Source organism: Dipteris shenzhenensis, chromosome 16 (genome assembly GCF_047967505.1).
Source record: "Dipteris shenzhenensis isolate YYH24624 ecotype China chromosome 16, Dip_SZ_1.0, whole genome shotgun sequence".
Classification (NCBI taxonomy): Eukaryota; Viridiplantae; Streptophyta; class Polypodiopsida; order Gleicheniales; family Dipteridaceae; genus Dipteris; species Dipteris shenzhenensis.
Window position 1 is genome coordinate 52,993,150 of NC_141611.1, and position 21,163 is coordinate 53,014,312.

The following is a 21,163-nucleotide window of genomic DNA, read 5'->3' on the forward strand; positions in this document are numbered from 1 at the left end:
TAATAGGCATGTGATCTGTGTCCACCCAATCCAAGGGCAAGGCTGCATCAATCTGTTGGACTCTCCCTGCACTCCCTCTGAGATTAAGAACCATCTGGGCCTGTTGGTCTGCAGGAAGCTTCCTGAAGGCTTTCCATGCTCCCATTGTAGATGCAGGGCCCCTCTCCCATCTTGGCCACTGCATGTAAGGAGAAGCTCCAAGTGGTCTGCCAAGCTCATCCAAAATCCTGTCATTCCACATGATAGGCTGCCTTTCAATCTCTTCATGGGTGGATGGGGGAATCCTGCGAAGAGTACTCTTGAAGCAGGCCCATGCTTTCAGGATAGCAACCATAAGAGGGGAAGAGGGAGATCTGAGGTGGGCTGTGGTGAAAACCCATCTAGTACTGTGTGTCCAATCCTCTCCTGAAGTGGGCGTGCGAGACTGTATGCATCTGATAAAAAAATCCTTCCAAGGCTCTTGCCCTGGCATAAGCCCTCTCACAACGAACTTGCAAACTAAAGCTCTGCACTGTAGATTTGGGTCGATGATATTCAAACCCCCTTCTCTTGTAGGAAGAATCAAGGTATCCCAAGACACCCTGGCTGTAACATCAGTTGTGCCATCTAGACCACTGCATAAAAAGTTTCGTACAGGCCTCTTAAGCTGAGTGATACAATCCCTAGAGAGGCATCAACAAGAGCATACAAACCATGCTGTGGCTAGAAGAACCTGGTTAACCACCACCACCCTGGAGGCCAAGTCAAGTTTGGCTGAGCTCCAGAAAAGGAGCTTTCTTCTGATGCTTTCCAACACCGGAGCAAACTGTTGTGAAGGAGAGATGCCCACCCCAACTTGGCAGCCCAAATATCTGATGGAGACACCCCTCTGTACCCAAGTGAAGCCAATATCATTACCCCAATCCGGGGTGTCATCCTCGCAAATCCAAAAACCACTCGATTTATGCCAATTAATGTGTGCACTTGCAGCCGTGCAAAACAAATCCAAGGCTGTCCGGAAGGAAGTGAGTATCCTGGGGGAGGCATCCAAAAAAACAGCCGTGTCATTTGCCAACTCACTATCCAGGAGCTCTTCTTCCCGGCGGATAGGAAGCCTCAGCCCATAAATATCAGCTTGAGATCTAATGTAGATACTCATAGCTTCCGCCACAAACTGAAAAAGAAACGGGGCAAGAGGACATCCTTGGCAGACGGATCTGGAAATCTGAAACATGTCCCCTCTTAGCCCCCCAATCAGCAATTGGCTATGGACTGATCTGTAGAGAGAGGATACTCCTCTAATCCATGCATCTGAAAAACCAAAGCGAGATAGAGTACCCTCTAAAAAATCCCAGTCTACTCTGTCGTAAGCTTTCTCAAAGTCCAAGAGTAGAATGGCCAATCTCTGGCGGCTCTGCATGGCCCATTCTGAGGCCTCCCAAAATGACAAAAATATTATCCAAAATACTTTTGCCATGCACAAACCCTGTCTGCGTGTCATGAATCAAATCTGGAAGAAAAACCTGTAGCCGCAGACTGATGGCTTTCGCCAGAATCTTGTAAAAAGTGCCCAATAGAGTGATGGGTCTCCATTGAGACACAAGATTCCTATTACCCCCCTTTGGGATGAGATGAATGAGACCATCTGTAAGTGAGTCCGGTATCTCACCAGAGTCCCACATGCCCTGTAGGGCTGATGTAATGTGATCACCAATCTGCTCCCAAAAAGTAACAAAAAAGGAGGGGTTAAGTGCATCTGAACCTGGGCACTTGCCCTTGTGAAGGGCAAGTAATGCAGTCTTGAATTCTGCATTGGTGAAAGGTGCATCCAGAGAAACATACATCTCATCCTTCACCAATACAGGGATACACTGCCAAATAACCTCTCTGGCATCATCAATTGCCTGTGTGCCGGGATCTGCAGTAAGAAGGGATGCAAAAAATTCTGAAGCTACACGCATGACAGCATCAGGATCTGACTGTAACACCCCATCTCAGTCAACAAGCTGCGAAACACTATCTCTACTATGTCTGGGCCCATGAGTAGAGAAAAAGTGTCTGTTGACCCTGCCACCCATCTGAATCCAAAAGGATTCCCGTGCATGAAAGGCATATTCTGCTCTTTGATCCAACAATGTCTGCAAATGAGCCCTTGCTGCAGCAAGGCGCTCCTGAATCCAAGCATCTGTGGGTCTCTTCTGCTCTTCCCTCTGAAGGGACCCTCTGAAGGGACGCTAACTGCTAGCGTATACCAATCTCACATATGAGAATCTCACGTCTCCTAGAATCAGTGACTGTATGATAATAGTCACTAATTCCGGATAAGGCTGCAGCTACTTGAGATGGGTGGACAGCTCCGACCTGTATGTGAGAAACCCAAATCTGTAAAATATCCTCCGTGCGGCTCTCCTCTGCATAAAAAGCATCCGGAATCCTGACACTGGCAGAGCGTCTTCTCCGATGAGGCTCAAGAATCTGCAACACCACTGGAAAATGATATGAGGTGGAAACCCCAGTAGAAATGCATACAGATCCTCCTCTGTCAAGTGCCCAATCCTCTACATAAAATCTGTCAATCCGTGCATGAATGGGCATGTGTATTCTCCTGTTCGACCAAGAGAACAGGAGTGACTGTGGCATAATATGAAAGGCATCATCCAACCAAGTGTCCCTGCCACTTAACTCAAAGAGGAAGGCATCCCAGGCTGCCCTCTCCAAATAATGAATTCCACCCTGTCTGCCTCCCTTTTTGTTTGAAGGCAACTCAACCATGTTGAAGTCGCCACCAATGATCCAAGAATCTACAATGGGGGCCCAAGAGAGTAACTCCTTCCAAAAGGAGATCCGCTCGCTTCTGTTGTTGGGAGCATAAAGATTGAGAAGACCAATCTTACACCCTCCAATCAAAATAATGATCCATTGAGCTCTAGAAGGGGAGATAATACCATGACCAGCAACCAAGGGGAGAATAGAAAGAGAGACCGAAATGCAAGTACCTCCCCTTGTGCCCATAGCAGGCGACCAAAAGGTATGTCCTGAAAGCAGTTTGCCAGACTTAGAGCAATCACTGGCATCCAGCTTGTGTTCCTGGATAAAAAGGATATCAATAGCACCTCCAGTGACACTTGGATGAAGCTCAGCTGCCTACGGCGAACTCCGCCTAGGCCCTGTATGTTCCAGCTCACTATCCTCATCGACAGGAGGATGCTGGATGGAAAGGCTTACCCGACCTAGTAGAGGAGACCAGCTTCCCCTTGGCCGAAACACTCCTGCTGAGGGCAGGAAACTCAATAGGTGAAAGGATCCCCACACCTGCTGAAAGGGAGGCCCTGTCAGAAGGAATCCCAATGACCGGGACCCCCAAGGTGGAGGGCACAAACTCCTCATCATCAATGAAAGTCGCCGAATCTGCTAGTGCCGAAAAAGAATTCTTGATAAGCAAGTCTAGCCGAGGAGTGCGAAGAAGACATGCACTCGTGGAAGATGGAGGAGAAGGATCTGCCAGGCCTCTATCAACAAAACTACAGCTGGGGGTTGAGGAGGCCTGTGGCTGGGGTGAAGAGGAATCAGGAGCCCTCATCTGCGCCTGTACTTTCTCGGTTGTCCTGACTGTGGTAGGAACAGTCTGCGGGGAAGAAGTACCTGTAGCCCCCTCGTGGTCAGAAACCAAGGAGTCAAAAACCAAAGTGACTGGGGCTGGTGGATCTAAAGGCCCCTCCTGATGTGGAACTGTAGTGTCTGGGGCTGCAGCATCATCCACCTCTGGAGTCTGGAAGGCGTCTGTCTGAACAGAATCAAAAGTCTCCTCCTGAGGTAAGGGAGCCGCTCTGATAGCTCTCTATCGTAGTACTGGGTGTGCTGCGGGCATTGGGCACCCTGCTGTCCCTGGTGGTCCTGGGGTGCGTGAAGCAGGGCGCCTTGTTGCTCTTGGTGGTCCTGGAGTGCGTGATACAGGGTGTTGGGGAGGTGCAGTCATGGTAGTATGTGAAGGAGCCGCACCAGAAGACCTCTTGGGTCTTTTTCTCTTCCTTGGGCAGTCTCTAGCAAAGTGCCCAAGGGTCCTGCAAATCCTGCTGGTCCTGTCTATCTGAAATCTCGACTGTCTATAGAAAGAGAAAACCGTCTGGACGCTGAAGCATAATGCGGTCATCTGAGATGTTAGGGTCAGAGACAACGACCCTAACACGAGGCACCCCGTCTGCACTGACTGTCTCTGCCGAGGAAGAAGGCATGCCAGGAAGGGAGGGGATCTCAGTGACCACTCCGAATGTGGCTCCGATAGTGGCAAGCAGTCGATGGTAGACCTGAGGAAGACTAGGAAATCTAATGAACAGCGATGTGACCTGCCTGTCCTCCTCGACCGGATCAAAGCCAATGGGTAGGGTAAACGAAAGATCCTCCTTGAACCCAAAGCCAGGGATTAGCTTTGAGAACAAGGGCTGTGGACTCGTGGGAGTCGAAAACCACTTGGAAGAATCCACATCCCAAAAGTCGAATATCCCTGAGGTGTGGGGCGAGGTCTCCTGGTAACGCCGCCAGCATCCAGTCTCTAGCCTATGATCTGGAAGGGTGTGACCCAAAGATGCGGGCGAAAAGTGATGTGGAGCCCTCTAATTCCACATCTTATTTGAGCTGCTGCAACTCGTCTTCTGAAAAAATGACGGTTCTCGCTCGCAGCTGGTGGAGGTGGACAGAGATTAGCTGAATGGGGATCCATTCGCCAATCGATGTGAAAAGGCCGATTCCAACACTGAAAAAGCTCCGTTCGTGAAACTACTGCCCAGGACACCCTGAACGCGGGCGCAGGAAGAAGGCGAAAGACAGGGTAGGAGAGAGGGGAAGGGAAGGAGAGGATAGACTGAAGGGGGAGACGGAGGTAGGTTGAGGGGGAGGCGTGGGGAGCTGAGTTAGGAAGGAAGGGGGTGGGGAGGGAGAGGGAGGAGTTTTTTTTTTTTTTTTTTTTGTTTGGGGGGTCTCCTTCGGGGGGGGATAGGAGGGAGGGAAAGGGAGGGCGGGGGAGAGGAAGGAGGGGGAGGGGGAGAGGAAAGGAGGGCGGGTTAGGAGAGAGAGAAAGGGAGGGCGGGGGAGAGGAAAGGATGGGGGAGGGGGAGAGCAGCGGGGGGGGGAGAGGGAGGGCGAGGGAGGGGGCGGGGGAGGAGAAGGGGGCAGGGGGGCTGGCGGGGGAGAGGGAGGGCCGAGGAGAAGGGGGCAGCGGGGAGGGGGGCAGCGGGGGGGGGAGAGGGATGACGGGGGAGGGGGCAGGGGACAGGGGAGGAGAAGGGGGACGGGGGGGCTGACGGCTGGTGGAGAGTAGGGCGGGGAGGGAGAGGTAGGGGCAGCAGGGAGGGAGAGGTAGGGCGCAGCAGGGGGGGGGGAGAGGGAGGGCGGGGAGGAGGAAGGGGAGAGGGAGGGTGAGGGAGGAGGGAGAGGGGGCTGGCGAGAGGGGAGGGAGAGGAGGAGCAGCAAAGGGGGGAGAGGGGGGGCAGCGAGGGAGAGGGAGAGGGAGAGGGGGCTGGCTGAGAGAGGGAGAGGGGGGGGCAGCAGCTCACGGGGAGGAGCAGCAGCTCATCTCGATTTTTGGCTCTGGTAAAAGCCCCAGCCAGAAATGCCGTTTCAGGGCTGAAACGGCTGGCTGAAACGTTTCAGCCAGTCTGAGCCGTGTTTCAGGGCCCTGAAATGGGCTGTTTCAAGTAACACAGGCTCCCTCTAAATTGCAATTTCCGCCAACAGGTCTTCTCCTTCTCTGCATTTTGGTTTTTGGCCTCCACTGCAATCTTTCACTCCCTCCACCCCTTCAGCCTCACACTCTTGGAGTTTTGAGGGTTCCTTCAGCCCCTAGGAGTCCTTTCTCTCTCACAAGCTGCTTCAGCCCCCCTCCATCATCCACTCCCCTTCAGCCCTCATATCCTTCAGCCCTCTGTGTGTGCTCAGCTCAAAATCCATTTCTCTAAATCCCCCTTGATGACATGGCGTTCCCCCGTTTCAGCCCTCCTAGAAACCCCAAAACGTTTCTGTTTTCGTTTTCCGTTTCTGTTTTCCCTAATTATTATTTACAGTGAATTACTAGGATGCCTCATTTATTGATGCAATACCAGACTTGATATTCAGTTTGTGGTGTCGTGTTGTGCCCTCCATCATCCACTCCCCTTCAGCCCTCCTCATATCCTTACAGTGAATTACTAGGATGCCTCATTTATTGATGCAATACCAGACTTGATATGCATAGCCCAAGGACGTAACATTGGAAAGTAGTAAAGCATGTATTATGTTATTTGCAGGGCATACAATCATATGGATTGTTGTTTCCCAAGGGGTGACTTGTGGGCTAGAATCTTTGATACGTGGCATTCTACCAGTGGCAATTATAGATCTAGATGAATCCAGGAACATGCCCAAACTCATCCCAGCAAAGTCACTCATAATGTTGAAAACCATAAACTCCATCACGCATAGCAGGGACTAGCTACTATGACATCCCCACTGATGTCATCAGAGCCCAACAACGGGTGTAGACCATCTTATAAACATATGCTCTCACACGTACAAATCCATAAACCCACACATACTTGAGCCTCTGTTTATACAAAGGTCTTCATACTGAGTTTTTATTGGCACTTCGGAGGTGAAGGGCAGACCAGTCACGATTGTTTGTTTCTTAGAAACTCATGCATTTCTTGGTTAAGAAACATTCTACGGTGGCTATCTTGTCATGTGAAGCTGAGTATAGGGCAGCTTTCACTACGACCTTGGAATGCATATGGCTTAGGAGGTTCAACTTGCACTCTAATTCTCACCGACTTTAGAGTGCTATTGCAGTAGCATGGAATCCAGTGATTCATGCCCCCACAGAACACATTGAAATATATTACAACTATGTCAAAGTGAGACTTCAGATCAGCTTGATCTGTTGTCCACCATATCACGATATTGCAGATCATTTCACCAAGGCACTACCCAGAGAAGAGTTTGAAGCTTTTGTCAGCTTGATCTGTTGTCCACCATATCACGATATTGTAGATCTTTTCACCGAGGCACTACCCAGAGTTTGTCAGCTTGATCTGTTGTCCACCATATCACGATATTGTAGATCTTTTCACCGAGGCACTACCCAGAGAAGAGTTTGAAGCTTTTGCAAATATTTAGGCTTACTTCTTGACCTTTCACTTGGAATGCCCCAACATTACCTATGCTACTAGAGGCTTCCTAAGTCGGTTTATGCACTGTCTCACAATCACACATTGGAATACACCCAAAAGGGTTCTCAAATATGTACATGGTAGTCTCACCTTTGGTTTGCATGACGATCAAGATAGTGGCATTGAACTTCATGGGTATACAAACTTTTATTGGTTCAGGAGACACAGCTGTCTGATAGACGATTCACTCGCTCAGTAAGAAGCAAGCTAGAGTCTCTTTCATCTAGTGAAGCAGAATATAAGACAACAAATGCAGCAACTATGAGGAACATGTAGTTGAGTTAATGCATGATTTGCATCATTCACAAGACTATGTGGCCACTCCCATTTACTATGACAGTCAAAGTTGCATCACCATCGGAAATAATCCTATCTTTCATGCTCACATGAGGCACATTGAAAATCGTCATCAATACGTTTGGGGTTGTGTTAAGAATGGCTTCATTGACCTCATGTATTGTCCATTGAGGACAACGTGGCAGATATCTTCACCAAAATCCTTTCCACCAGTACGTTTGCATCACCATTGCAAACAATCCTATATTTCATGCTCACATGAAGCACATTGAAAACCATCATCACTAGGTTTGGGGTTGTGTTGAGGATGACTTCATTGACCTCATCTATTGTCCATTTGAGGGAAACGTGGCAGACATCTTCACCAAAATCCTTTCCATGGATATATTTGCACACCTTCAAGAAGTCTTGTGGATGAACAATGTCAAGGGGGGTTGTAAAATTCCATTGTTTTATTTTTTTGTACTCCTAAGGTTGTTATATATCTAGTGAATCTAGGAACATGCCCAAATTCTTTCTCTAAAAACACAACACAGTGTGTAGTTTCAATCTCATGATAGTCACTCATAAGGTTGAAACCATAAACTCCATCATGCATAGCAAGGACTATCTACTATGACATCCCCACAATGTCATTATCACCCAATAGTGGGTGTAGACCATAGTATAAACATACGCTCTCACACATACAAATCCACACATAATTGAGCTTTCATTTATAGAAAGTTCTTTGTACTGAGTTTCTATTCGCACTCTGGAGGTGAAGGGCAGACTCAGCCGTGACAACGGCTAGCACTAAAGGAGAAGGCTAATAAAAAATAAGTCCACATTCTCTTCATTCAAACTACAATTGCTTGTAAAGACTAACGATTTCATTTTAATCTCTCCTAAATGAGCATCCAAGCAAAAAAATAATTTTTAAAAAGATTGCTTAGACCATCTAGCTGGTAGGACAATGCATAGGTTTCATATCCTTGTGATGAATTTGTGCAATCATGGCACTTTAGGTACACTAGGCACTACAGAGACATTTCCAAAATACTACAGCCATACCATTGAGGGGGGAATCGTGCTAACATATGCAATGGTATGGTTGTGTAGGCTAGTCCTAGTTTAATTAATCCAGTCGATAGGTCTCATCAAGATTTTGACGTGTGTACTAGATATGGTTGGTCAAGTTAACCCTAGGAAAACATGTCAATTTTGATAGGGTTAGCAAGCTTGCCACGTGGTGCACAATGTTATTTCATATTTGGGTTTGATATATAACCCAAGAGTTGTACTTTCATAGTTGACTATTCAATGGAACTTTCAACTCTGATGAAAAACACTCTAGTATTTTGCTTTCCACTCTTGACTCTCCCACAATTTGTATCATCTCCCATAGTATTCATTGATAGTGACAACACTCATAATATCATTTATTTAATGTCATGTCTTGGAGGTCAAGCAAAGCAATATGTGTAAGCCTGTGAATATTATGATGATTAGAGTGGCTAATGGTGCACATCTCTGGAATGTACACTCCAAATAGAAGATTATAGGTTGCAGACCAGTTTATGTATAATGGACCTATGATATGATTTTAGTATTGGGTAGTTGGATTCATTAGGAGATGTGACCATGAATTTCAAAGATGGCACAAAATCCAGCAGAAACAACAAACTGTTGAGGTCATTGAGGAGGTTGACAAGCAGTTAATAGCATAAGAGGCAAGTATGAAGGTAGGGCATAATATCTACTGTGAAGTTTACAGAATCCACCTAGCCATGACAAGTGTTAAGTGCAGGAAACGGAAAATCCCTGTTTCATTACGTATCATAGAAGAGAAGAAGGAAATGGGTTTGAACTTTTCATGCTTGGCATAATGGTGCAGGGGACTCACAGAAGCAGTGTCTTCATTTTCCTGCAACGATTGTAGTACGTTTTTCTTAAACATTTCCAGCTACACAAGAAAAATACATGAGTAACATTCAGTCCCATGGTGAGCAAAGAAAATGTATTTGAGAATGTCGTAAGTCTTGAAGAAAGCTCATCCCAGAAAAATCAAGTCCTATTCTATGGGCTTACTTAAATTTGCAAGCACATAAGAAAAGCACAGCAATATCAGACAAATGTTGCCATTGTTTAGGAAATTCTAAAATCTGTACTCATATGTTTAGGTTTACTCTGTTTCTCACAATTAGGAAATGACAGCTACTTCCAGAACATACCATCGAATATACATTCCAGATTCTTAATCAAAATTCCCAGGTTTAGCATGCATACACAAAGACACAAGCAAACAAGTGTGGTGTGCACGTGCACTCTTTGTGCATGCATGTGTTTGCATGTGTAGGTATGCACACACGTACTCACACACACGTGCTCACACTACTCACACAGGTGCACGTGCACACATACACTACTCACACACGCACATGCACGCATGTACATGTACTAACCATTTGCACACCAATATATTTTCACAAAATACAGATGCATGTGAAGAGGAATTCATCGCCCTCAAAACCTTTGCAAGTTGGGCATTTTTTAGGCTTGTGAAATCAGTCCCATATCTATGTCTTCTATTGTATGCTTTTGGGTGCGGAGCTCCTCACTACTCTGAATCGCCTCAGCTGTCCAGGATTCCCAGCCACCCTCCGGAGTGTCCTCTGGCTGCTGCCAAATCTCCAATATGACCTACTGCACCTCCTCCTCCTGCATCCACGCATCTGGGATGCGAACCCCCCTCTGTGGGAGCCCTTGACGGGGCTGCTCCAAATGAAGCACAATCGGCTACTGGTCTAAGAGGGTAGTCCCTGCAAGAATGCCTGTGGAACCACCTCTATGCATGGCTCAATATCCAACATAGAACCTATCCATCCTCTCAAGCAATCCATCATGCCGACGCTGGCCAAAGGAGAAACTAAGACTGCCAGGAGTCCTAGAGAACTCAGCCTCCCTCCAGGGGTCCCTGTCGCAGACCGAAAAGATAAACTGCTCCCAAGTACTCTTCTCCGCCGCCGCGGGCATCTCAGAGAAAGAAGCACCCCCTTGTTTGTCTTCTCCGAACTCAAGATTGTTGAAGTCCCCTCCAACAATCCACGAGTCTACATCCGGGAGACAATCAGTCAAGCGCCTCCAGAAGGTCGGATGCTGTTGTCTACACGCTGGGGCATACACGTTCAGGATCCCAATCCTGGAATCTCCCATCCGTAATCCCATCCAGACTGCTCTACCTGTAATGAGCTCCCCCGGGTCATACTCCTCTGATGCAGCAACCGCTGCGAGGCTGAAATGCAAACCCCTCCACTCCTTCCCACTGCAGGAGACCAGATCTCCAGGCCTCTCCCAGGAAGGAGGTGGCGTCTACGTCTAATGTCCGAGGTAGAAAACATATGCTCCTGTACCAAAAGTAAATCCACTGCCGTGCCAACCACTGCTCTCTGTAACTCCTAGCGAAGTAACAAGTACTGGGGTTGAGGACTTCCTGTTCAATTCCAATGTCACATGTCAATCATCCCGCTAGGACCGTCGCCACCTGAGGAGGCAACCAGTCTGCGTTTGCTTAGAAACACTATCTGTGGAGGGCTACATTTTTGCCGGAAAAACAGTGCTGATTATATTACTTCGAAAACAAGATACATGAGGTCAGCTTTGCAACTGACGGGGCTGCATTCACAAATCGGACGCAGCCCTAAAAGGAAACAAAAATGTAAAGCTCTCTCTCACGGAGGGATCAGGCGAGTGTGAATGAACAGCCAGAGAGGTGGTGAATAGCGCCACTGAAGGCCCTGCGAAGTATGCTCGAAGAAGAGGCCCTGCGTATCCCAATCACGGAGGAAACGTCTCCGCTTCTCCCGGCCAGCCCGGGAATCTCCCTGTATCTGGTCCCACTGGCCTCTGAGTGTGTATAATCTCACTCCAGATGTCGGTCATGACCTGGGCAGTCGAAAGAGAGGTGCCACCGAGGATCTACGCGCAGCGCGAGGTCCAAATGTGCCAGCCAGCGATGCTGCTGATAATCTCCCAGACTGGCTGCCTCTCCTGAGATCCTGTGTCAGCCTCTGCCAGGTGCGACGGAATGCCCTCGAGAGGCCCCCAAGTCCCCTGTGTGATAAGGAACGTGGGGTCCTGCGGGCCTGCCTCGAACAACTGATGAAAGCCAGGTGCGGTGCTGCACCAGCAGAACGCGCCCCAAGTGATCAAACCTAGCTCCGGTGTTGTGCGAGTAAGGATCCCGAAGGTCCACCTCCACACTTCCTGGGCGCGAGTGCAGCTCCACAAGCAGTGTTTTGGTGACTCCTCGTCCTCATGACAGATCTGACAACGTCCATCCTGACCAACCTGCCGCAACCAGCTCCCCACTGGAAGACCCTTGTGGGCGAGTAGCCAAAGGAAGTAGGAGATCTTCCGCGGCCGCCAGCTCTCCCACAAGGCCTTCCAGAAGGCCTGCAAAAATAACCTGGAGATACCCTGAGCATACCAACTGGGCCGCTGGGCGGTCGGCTCTGCATCCTCCCGAGAACTCTCCTACCCAATGTCGTGCTGTAAGCGAAGAAAGAGGTCGGCCCCTGGCCTGTCACAACCTCTGGCCATCTCCACTCTCCTGGGTCCCAATCAAGCTCTGACAAGGCCCGCCCCTCCCAGAGCCAGAGTCGCCATAGCTGCAGCTGATCCTGCTCTATACTGGGATCGGTCCGCCAAACCTTCCCCACGAGGCCTACGACCCGAACCCTCTGCCACGGGAGGAGGGGGTCGATAAGCACATCCTCTCTCCTGAGTCGGCCGTCCCCCAAAACCGCGAAGAAGGAAACAGAGATGTCGTCCATCCGGCCTGCAACCACCAGTGGGATGCCACGGGGGGTGAACTGTCCCAGCCAACGGTCATCACCAGGCATGAGGATCTGAATCTCGGGTGGAACCAACCAACCGGCTGGAATCGCTCCGTCTATCTCTGTGCGTCTCACCTGAGCTCCACGGGCACCTCCAGCTGTGGCTGCTAGAGCAACGGTCTCCAAGTGTCTATACGTGTCCCTCCAAACTCGAAGGGACCGGGCTGGCCCCCGCATCCAACCGTCCCACATGATATGTGATCTCTCCCCCAGCTGAAGGCCCAAGGCATCTCTGACCTGATCATTTCAGATGAGCGGCTGGTGGTCGATCTCCTCCTGACAGCTAGGAGGGGACTGTATGAGACTGAGGCGGAGCCGCCTCCAAACCATGAGAAGGCTACGAATGAGCGGGGAGCGGGGGTGAGTGAGCGGTGCAGAAGTGAAGATCCACCTGAGGGACGGTAGCCACTCTCCACCTCGGCGCGGGATGCAAGAACCGATCCCCTGCTGAAGTAACATCTTCCACGTTTGCCCCCCCGGGGTCAAACCGCAGATAACAAACTTGCCCAGCACGGCGTGACTCTGAAGCTCAGGATCAATGACCCTTAAGCCACCCTCAGCCTGCGGAAGAATGACTGTCTACCAAGCTACCCTGGCTCTGGTATCTCTGAGACCATCCCCCCCAGACCACAGGAAATTCCGGACCAACCTCCTGAGCTGTGCCACGCTGGATCTCGAGAAACACCAACAAGAGGCCACATACCATGCCGTGGCCAGGAGAACCTGGTTGACTACAAGAGCACGACCTGCAAGAGAGAGCTTAGCAGTGCTCTAGAAAGCCAGCTTCCGTCGAATGGAATCTAGCACCGGGAGAAACTGCTGAGCTGGCGTGATGTCCAGGTCGACCTGAAAGCCAAGATATCTAGCTGTCTGTCCCCGCGGGATCCATCTGAAACCCAAAAACCTCCCCCACTGTGAGCACGCCCCGGGGTTTGTGAGAAAACCAACTGATTTGTTCCAGTTGATTTTCGCACCGGCTGCCGAACAAAAGACCTCTAAGGTCAGCCTCACCCTCTCCAGCATCATCTCGTCATCCTGAACGTACAGTGCTGTGTCATCTGCATACTCCGAGTCCAGGAGCTCGGTGTCCTCCCGGATGGGAAGGCGAACACCCCGGATCCCGGTCGACCTCGCCCGAAGGTAGTATGTCATGGCCTCGGCGAAGAAGAGAAACAGGTAAGGAGCGAGGGGGCAACCCTGACGCACTGATCTCTCCAAACGAAATCGCTCTCCCATCCTGCCGCCGATGATGACCCTGCTGGAAGCTGTCCTGTATAACGCTGAAATACCCTGAATCCATCCTACTGGGAACCCTAGTCTCTCCAGAGTACCCTCCAGGAAGGACCAGTCCACTCGATCGTAGGCCTTCTCAAAGTCGAGAAGTAGGATGGCTAAATGTGACCCACTGGGCTGAGCCCACTCCGTCGCCTCTGAGAAGGTGAAGACATTATCCAGGATACTGTGATCCTGGACAAAGCCTGTCTGAGTGTCATGAATGAGGTCAGGAAGTAGAGGCCGAACTCTGGCGCTGATCATCTTGGCAAGGATTTTGTAGGCAGTGGTGAGGAGAGTGATCGGGCGCCACTGACGGATCTCCTGTCGATCTCCTCCCTTCCGGATGAGGCAAATCAGTCCCGAGGAGAGGCTCTTTGGCATATATCCGCTACTGAAAATCCTCTGAAGGGCTGCTAGGAGGGGCTGATGGATCTGATCCCAGAAGGAGGTGAAGAAAGCGCGAGAGAGCCCATCCTCGCCAGGGCATTTCTGCCCATCGATGGCCATCAAGGCCTCCAGCATCTCGTCAGTAGTAAACGGTGCCATCAACGTCGCCTGCATGCTGGGCTGAACAAGGGCTGGAATGTACCTCCACACCTCCTCGCGGGAACGTCGAGTACGAGGGGCAAGCTGCTCCTGTTGGAAAAGAGTCCTGTAGAAGTCAGTAGCCAACCCCAAGACCTCACCCGGATCAGTAACGATGTGCCCCTCCGCTGTCCTAAGACTCCGTAGCTGATCACCTCTGCTGCTCTCTGGCCATGCGTCCTGAAGAACTCCCTGCTCATCCGGTCGCCCTTCCGAGCCCAGTATGAGAGGGAGGCGTGATAGGAGAACTCTGAGCGGCGCTGGAGAGTCTCCTCAAGAAGGGCTCTGGCTCGAAGGGCCTGGATCCGAAGCTCCTCCGAGCCCGGGGCTGCCTGCTGGAGTCGCTGAATGGAGGCGAGGTCCCTACGAAGAGCTCTCTCTCTACCCCACCACTCCTGGTGAACTTGAAGGGCTGCGAGCTGGCAAATCTGGCTGGACTCCTGCAAAGCCTGCGCCACCGAATCTACCAGATCCACGCACTCGCCCCAATCTCTGTCCCAAAGGCTACCGATACTACTGTGCACCTCCTCCCTCGAGAAGATGGAATCGAGAATCTGGCACGAACGGGGAGGAAGGGATTGAGCTGCCGAGTCTAATGATAAGAGCACAGGCGCGTGGTCGGAGAGTGTCGTCCCTGGCACTATACCCGCCTGACCACCTCTGCTAATGGCCCAATCACTGACATAAAATCTATCCAATCTCTCCAGGAGTCTGCCTCCTTCCCTGCGGAAGCCCCACGAGAAGTCCAAGCTCCCGCGCCAACGGCGGAAGGACGGGTCTCTCCAGCTGTCCCTAACTCCTGTCGCGAAGATAAAGGAGTCCCAAGCGGACTGCTCTGCCTGAGCCATACCTGTAAACTTTGGTCCTCTGCCCTGCTGGTCCTCCAAAGTCTCCAGATTGTTGAAGTCACCTCCAACAATCCAGGAATCCATGTCTGGGAGAATCCCTGTGAGTGTCCTCCAGAAAGTGGCTCTGCATCGGAGGTCTGTGGGAGCATAGATGTTGAGGATTCCTATTTTGGAACCCTCCAACTCTAGGCCAACCCAAAGTGCACGGCCTGGAATCAACGTACCATGACCAAAAACTCCCTGGGCAAACAGCTCGCACACGGAAGTACAGACACCGCCACTCCTTCCCTGTGCACCAATCGAGGGCTCCCAATAAGTGTGAGAGCGTCCAGGGAGGATCTTCCCACAGCTACGGGAATGAGCCACTGAAAGCTTATGCTCCTAGAGCAAAAGTATATCCAAGTGACCAATCACTGCTGGCTGAAGTTCCTGTCTCAAGATGAGCTTCCTAGGACCACGGGTGCCAGAAGAATGAAACCCGTTCACGTTTCAGGAGACAAGGTGTAAGCTCATGGTGAGGACTGGTAGGCTGCGAACAACTGTCTGCTCGCGGCTGATGTCGATGAAGAAGGTGACATTTCGGAATGGAGGCGCTGACGCTTTTGAGAGGGTTTGGAGGGGGAGGCGGGGTCGTCCTGCCCGTTCTTCAAAACTTTTAGCAAAGGCGTGAGGCCTTTAGTGCCATGGACAAATGCTTTCTCGAGCCAACTCGAGATCTCTGAGGTAGCCCGTAGAAGGCTCGGAGTTTCTGAGGAGTCCAGGCTCTGACATCCTGGGGAAGGGGCCACGACAGAGGGGGCCTGAGGATCACAGTCAATCTGAAGCGCTTGGCGGTGCAGCGCCACCGCAGGCGCACGTCACCCTCGGACCACTGAGTCTCGAGAAGCTGTCCACCCGACGGGCCTATCCAGGAGCAAACCTGAGCGTGCGTCTGCTCTCTGAGAGCCTCTCAGACCGAGTCGTCTGTCCAAGTCTCGGTGCCGTCGTTGAGAAATGTGAAAGCAAAGCTAGGGCCATCCCTCGGGGCCAAGGTTGCAATCTTCCCATCCGCCCCTTTATGGAGCAGGAAGATACTGATGTCGAGACAAGCAGGGAAGGTCCCAAGGTCGGCCACATCCAAGTAGTCCCAGGGGCCAGATCTGTAGAAGTCGCGAGGAAGCTCTCTCTCCTGAAGTTGAGGCCCGCCAGAGTCTGCAACTGAGGGGGTCGGGCTAGCAGACAGGGAAGACTGCTCCAGGGGTGGTGTAGACTCGGGGTGTCCTGCCTGGGGTGGGGAAGGGGGAGGAGGCTGAGGGGTAGGCAACTCAGACTCCACGGAAGCGACTAGCGGGGGGGGCGGAGGAGGGGGAGTGGGGGCTGCCCACGGCTGAGGAATCATCGGTACAGCTGACACTGCAGGAGAGCTGAGAGAGGCGGGGGGAGGGGGATGGGGCTGAAACTGGGACAAGGGCTGAGTAGGAAGAGGAGGGGGCTCAAGAGGAAGAGGCGGGGGCTGATGCTGCGGGTCGGGAAGAGGGGGGTGCGACTGGGGAAGGGGCTGGGGCTGAGTGGAAGGGGGCTGGGGAGCGGAAGAGAGGGGGACCTGAGGCTGCGGAGGGCGGGCTATAGTCGAAGAAGAAGCTCTCCCAGGACCCTGGGGCGGCTGCCTGTCAGGTCTCTGAGGCGCTGCTGCAGGTTGGGTAACCTCTGCCTCCTTGCCTTTTTCAGAAATCTTCTTATTCTTTCCTCTTTTCCTTCTGACCTCGGTCCAGCCGCCAGCCATCTTTGGACCAGACTCCGGCTGCCTCTGCTCCTCCTGACGTGGCTGCCCGGAGGGGGGGGGAGGGGGCGGAGGGGAGGGGGGCCGAGAGGAACTGGAGAATCGTGGACAAATAGCAGCCAGGTGCCCAAAGCCGTGACACCTCAGGCACTGGCCTGGCTGTCCTGTGACTACCATGCTTTGGGTAATGCTGCCAGCGTCTGTCACGATCTCAATCACTACGGGGAGAGTCGCAGGGTCTGCCACAGCCACACGGACTCGGGGGACTCCTGCCGCAGTAACCGCGTCGACGAAAGTGTCATGCATTACCCAGCCAAAGTGGGAGCCCAGGTCCCTGACTATCGGCCGCAACTCAGCAGCAAGGCCTGGAAAAACTAGCGTCACTGGGTGGTGAGGTATGCGGAAACGAGCATCAAAATCTGCTGCGCTGAATCCACGGTACCAAGGGACTATCATGATGATCTTTCCATCCACAGATGTGGGGGAACCAGCAATCAGGTTGCTCGCAGCTTTCGCAGTGGAGAGTTTAAGCCAGAAGATGCCCCTTCCCATAAGGGCCACCTCCTCGATGTGGTTGTCCTCTAGCATGAGAGTGGACTGGAGCCAGTCCCTGATGGCTGATCTGGAGGGAGAGTGTCCAATGACTCTGCCATAGACGGAAGTAAGGGCAAAGTCATTGGCAACCTCTTGTACCCGAGACGACTGTTGCTCTGTCAAGATAACGCGGTAGGCATCTGGAGAGGGAGGGTCCGGCTGGGCCTCCGGTTCCGGGCAGGGAGCCGCCATACCGCCAAGACAAACTGCGAGACCTCCGATGAAGAAGAGGCTGCCACCCAAAAAGGGGGGAGATAGACGAGGGGGTGGAGCCTGGGTGTGACGAAGAAGGGTGAGGCGAGACGAAACGAAACGAGGCGGGTGGGGGAAGCGGAGGCGAAGGCGAGAGCGGGGGCGGAAGGAGGAAGGGGTGGAGGGCGGATGGCGGAGGCGAGAGCGGAGGCGGAGGTCGAAGGCGAGGGGGAGGGACGGCGGTGGAAGCGAGGGCGGGGGGCGGAGGGGGAGGGGGGAGGGCGAGGGGCGGGGGCGGAGGTCGGAGGGGCGGAGGGGGGTGAAGGGCGAGGGCGGAGGGCGGGGGGGGTGGAAGGCGAGGGGGCGGGGCGGAAGGGCGGATGGGCGAGGGGCGGGGGGCGGGCGGAGAGCGAGGCGAGGGGGCGGGGGCGTAGCGAGGGGCGAGGTGAGGCGCGAGGCAGGGGCGGGCGGAGGGCACGGCGAGGGGCGAGACGAGAGGCAGGGGGGTGAGGCGAGGGGCGAGGCGAGAGGTGAGGCGAGGGTCGAGGGGCGGAGGGGCGAGGGGGTGAGGGCGTGGAGGCGGGCTGAGGCGGGGGTGTGCGGCGAGGGCGAGGGGGGTAGGCGAAAGTGAGGGGGGCGAGGGCGAGGGAGAGAGGCGAAGGAGGGTAGGGAGGTAGAGGCTGCGGGAGGGAGGGAGGGGGGCTCGCAGGAGCTGAACAGCTCTTGGTGAGTATTCCTCCGTGGAGGGCTACATGACTTCAGAGTGGTGACGCATAGCACTCGTGCAAGCATCGTCTAGAAGTCTGTAATGCCTGCACCAAGTTTGCTATGTTGCTTTATCTTTTGCAAAGTGCAGGAGGGGTTATCCCTCCAAATGTTTACATTAAGGAGAAGCAGAGTATTTGGATTCCATAAACCATTCCCAATAGTCCGTGGGAGCAGCATTTTATGCTTGCACCTAGGACACATATCAGTTGGATATAGTGGGATATATGTCTAGCATGGAACCTTCTATTACCACTGAGAAACCAACCATACAAATCAACTTTCCACGTGGTGCTAATTGTAGAAGAAAGTACAAGAAAAAGGGATGGCTGATATGCAGCCTACTTCTGGAGAACCAAGATTATTGCCTAGGCAATCTCAGAAACAGGGGCCAACAATCGGATGGGGGGCTAGAAAACCAACGGATGCATCCATCTGTAGGCCAAGTCTTGCAAAACGTGCATGACTTTCAACGGTCGTTTGAGAACCCATGATGATAAATGGCAACAAGTGTGGCTGCCATAGGTACATGCTGGCCTTCCATCACCAAATTGCAATGGGCAACCCAATTGTTTGAAGCAGTAATGTTGGACATCGTCTCTCAAGTTTGGTGTACAGCCTAGAGGCACTTACGCTCTTTGTGTAGCATGATGGAACATGTGGATGTTAACTTAACAGCCTGTACCATCAAAAAGAGTTTTCACATCATGCCCTTTCCCCTTCTCCCATTGCTGGCCCCCCCCCCTCCCATGGGCTTCTCTGCCAACTCTCCTTGTCCGAGTATTCTCAACGAGGCCAGTAGATGTCAAAGGTGACCATGTGACCAGTTGATCACTTGGTCGACCAGTGAAAATGGTGACAACCTTGTCAGGCAGGTGACAACCATGTGACCAGTGACAACTATGACAACCATGTCACCCATGGTGACAACTATGTCAAGTGAACACCAAAGCAATCATGTGACAACTTGTGCAGAGGCATCTCCTTGCTAACTAGGAGTCACAAGTGCCAAGAGTTGTAGGTGGAGTAGTGAGAACAACTAGGAGCCCGCAACCACTAGGAGTTAGAAGGCTAAGCGGTGCACATGGAGTAGAGCACATGGAGCAGTCGACCAAGAGGAGGTGCATATAGGGTGATTATGTTTATTAATTGGGAGGAGGTGTGAGTTAGAGGTGGTGAGTCAGAATTGGTTGAAGCCATCAAGAGTTGGAGCGATGGAATGGCTAATGGGGACAGAGACACCATGGGAGCACGAAGAAGATTCTCAGCAAGGAGAAGGGACCCTCCACGTGGTAGTAGAGGGCATGAAGGGGAGGGGGAGAAGGGGGATGGGGTATTTGATGATTGTGGGAGAAAGAAAGAAATATTAACGTCCACGGAAGGCCTCACGCGCCTATGGGACAAAGTGCACAGAAAAGCGAACTCATACAAGCTTTAGTGGGCTGAAGCAAAGGGTACGCTAGGACCCTTGCTGAGTACTAATCTATGCTAACAGAATCATAATCATAATCATAGAAAAAAAGTCAACTACGGCTGTAGAGTGGGCCATATCAATCAATCTATCCAGGCACGAAACCGAAGCCTGGTACACTAATGGCTCTCTAGTGGGCTGCGAAGATGTCTCGTATCTGCATCTGTCGAGCTGTCTCGCGCTGCAGTGGGGGACGCGGTCTCCTTACTCTTTGGACTCTCTGGGCTATGTCTAGAGTGACTCCTCATCTGTGTCGGTCTCCCCTGAGGAAAGCTTTGATAGGTCGGGACCTCAATAGAGTGTACTCTGGGGGCTCTTTGTCGCACATGTGGCCTCTGCGCCCCTCTCTTGGTGGTACTGTGCCGGCTGCTCATCCAGACTACTCTCATATCGGCTAGCTCCTCTTCCTCCACTCCACTGTGTCCGGGGGCTGACTCAAATGTATAGAAGTCTGTGACGTTCCTGCTGCTCTCTGATCTGCCGTAGAAGCGTTTCCCTGTGTCGCCGCATCTCCATCAGATAAAGCCCGATATAGACCTAGTAATGGAAATGGATCAGTCGTGACAAAGGACCGAAGCCACTCCCCTCTAGGTAGAGATAGTGGTAGCGTCCCCGAATCTCGTAGTAGGCGGGGCGAACACAAAGAAAATGCTCCTTTGTCTCAACCGCCCCTAGCGTACATAGTGTGTACACCCGCTTCTCTCTAGGTCTACCTGCTGCTCTCCTTGCCTCGATCCTCAGCTAATGGGATGAAACCCGCATCTGACCAATGGCAATCCTCAATGCATGAGAGACTCCTCTATCCTCGAGATACTGGGGTTTAATCCCTCCTCTGATACTTTCAAGAAGTTGTCGTGATAAAACTGGGTCTTGGTGGGGAGCTCTTGGTCCCCCCCCCAAGTCCGGGATGTGTGAAGCTGGAGGAGGTCTAATCGTATGATATGGTTGATCTCATCTTGCGGGATCGACTCAAGAGGTGCATCCATGCTGTATTGAAAGGGGGGAAGCCTGTCCATCTGAATACCATGCCTGGCAAGCCATGTAGATATGCGTGCATACCATGTGTCCACCCCACTCTTTGCAAGTCATTTGGATGACTCTAGGGCCAACCTCGGAAGTCTCCAATGGGGTAAGTCCCAGACTCTGTGGATGAAAGTCACTGTCTGAAAGATGGCATCAAGCTGGAGAGGTGTCATGGCGAACTCTACCTGTACTATCTCATGTGGAACTGAGGGCTTACATCGGATCATCTTAGATCCCATCGTCACTTGTAGCCACTCAAAACTCCTCCAGTCTATCCTCGGAAGATCGCACCCCCAGAAAGG

The 21,163-nt window shown here is 52.1% G+C and overlaps 1 protein-coding gene across 1 annotated transcript in view; it reads right to left on the reverse strand.

Moving 5' to 3' along the window:
* The window catches only part of LOC147893127 (uncharacterized protein At4g15545-like), a 124,570-nt gene that overhangs the window by 45,284 nt on the left and 58,123 nt on the right, over positions 1–21,163 (reverse strand). Inside the window, exon 3 of the mRNA XM_087386850.1 lies at positions 9,358–9,417. Coding sequence (XP_087242976.1) covers positions 9,358–9,417 — 60 coding nt within the window. The remainder of the gene's footprint in view (positions 1–9,357; positions 9,418–21,163) is intronic.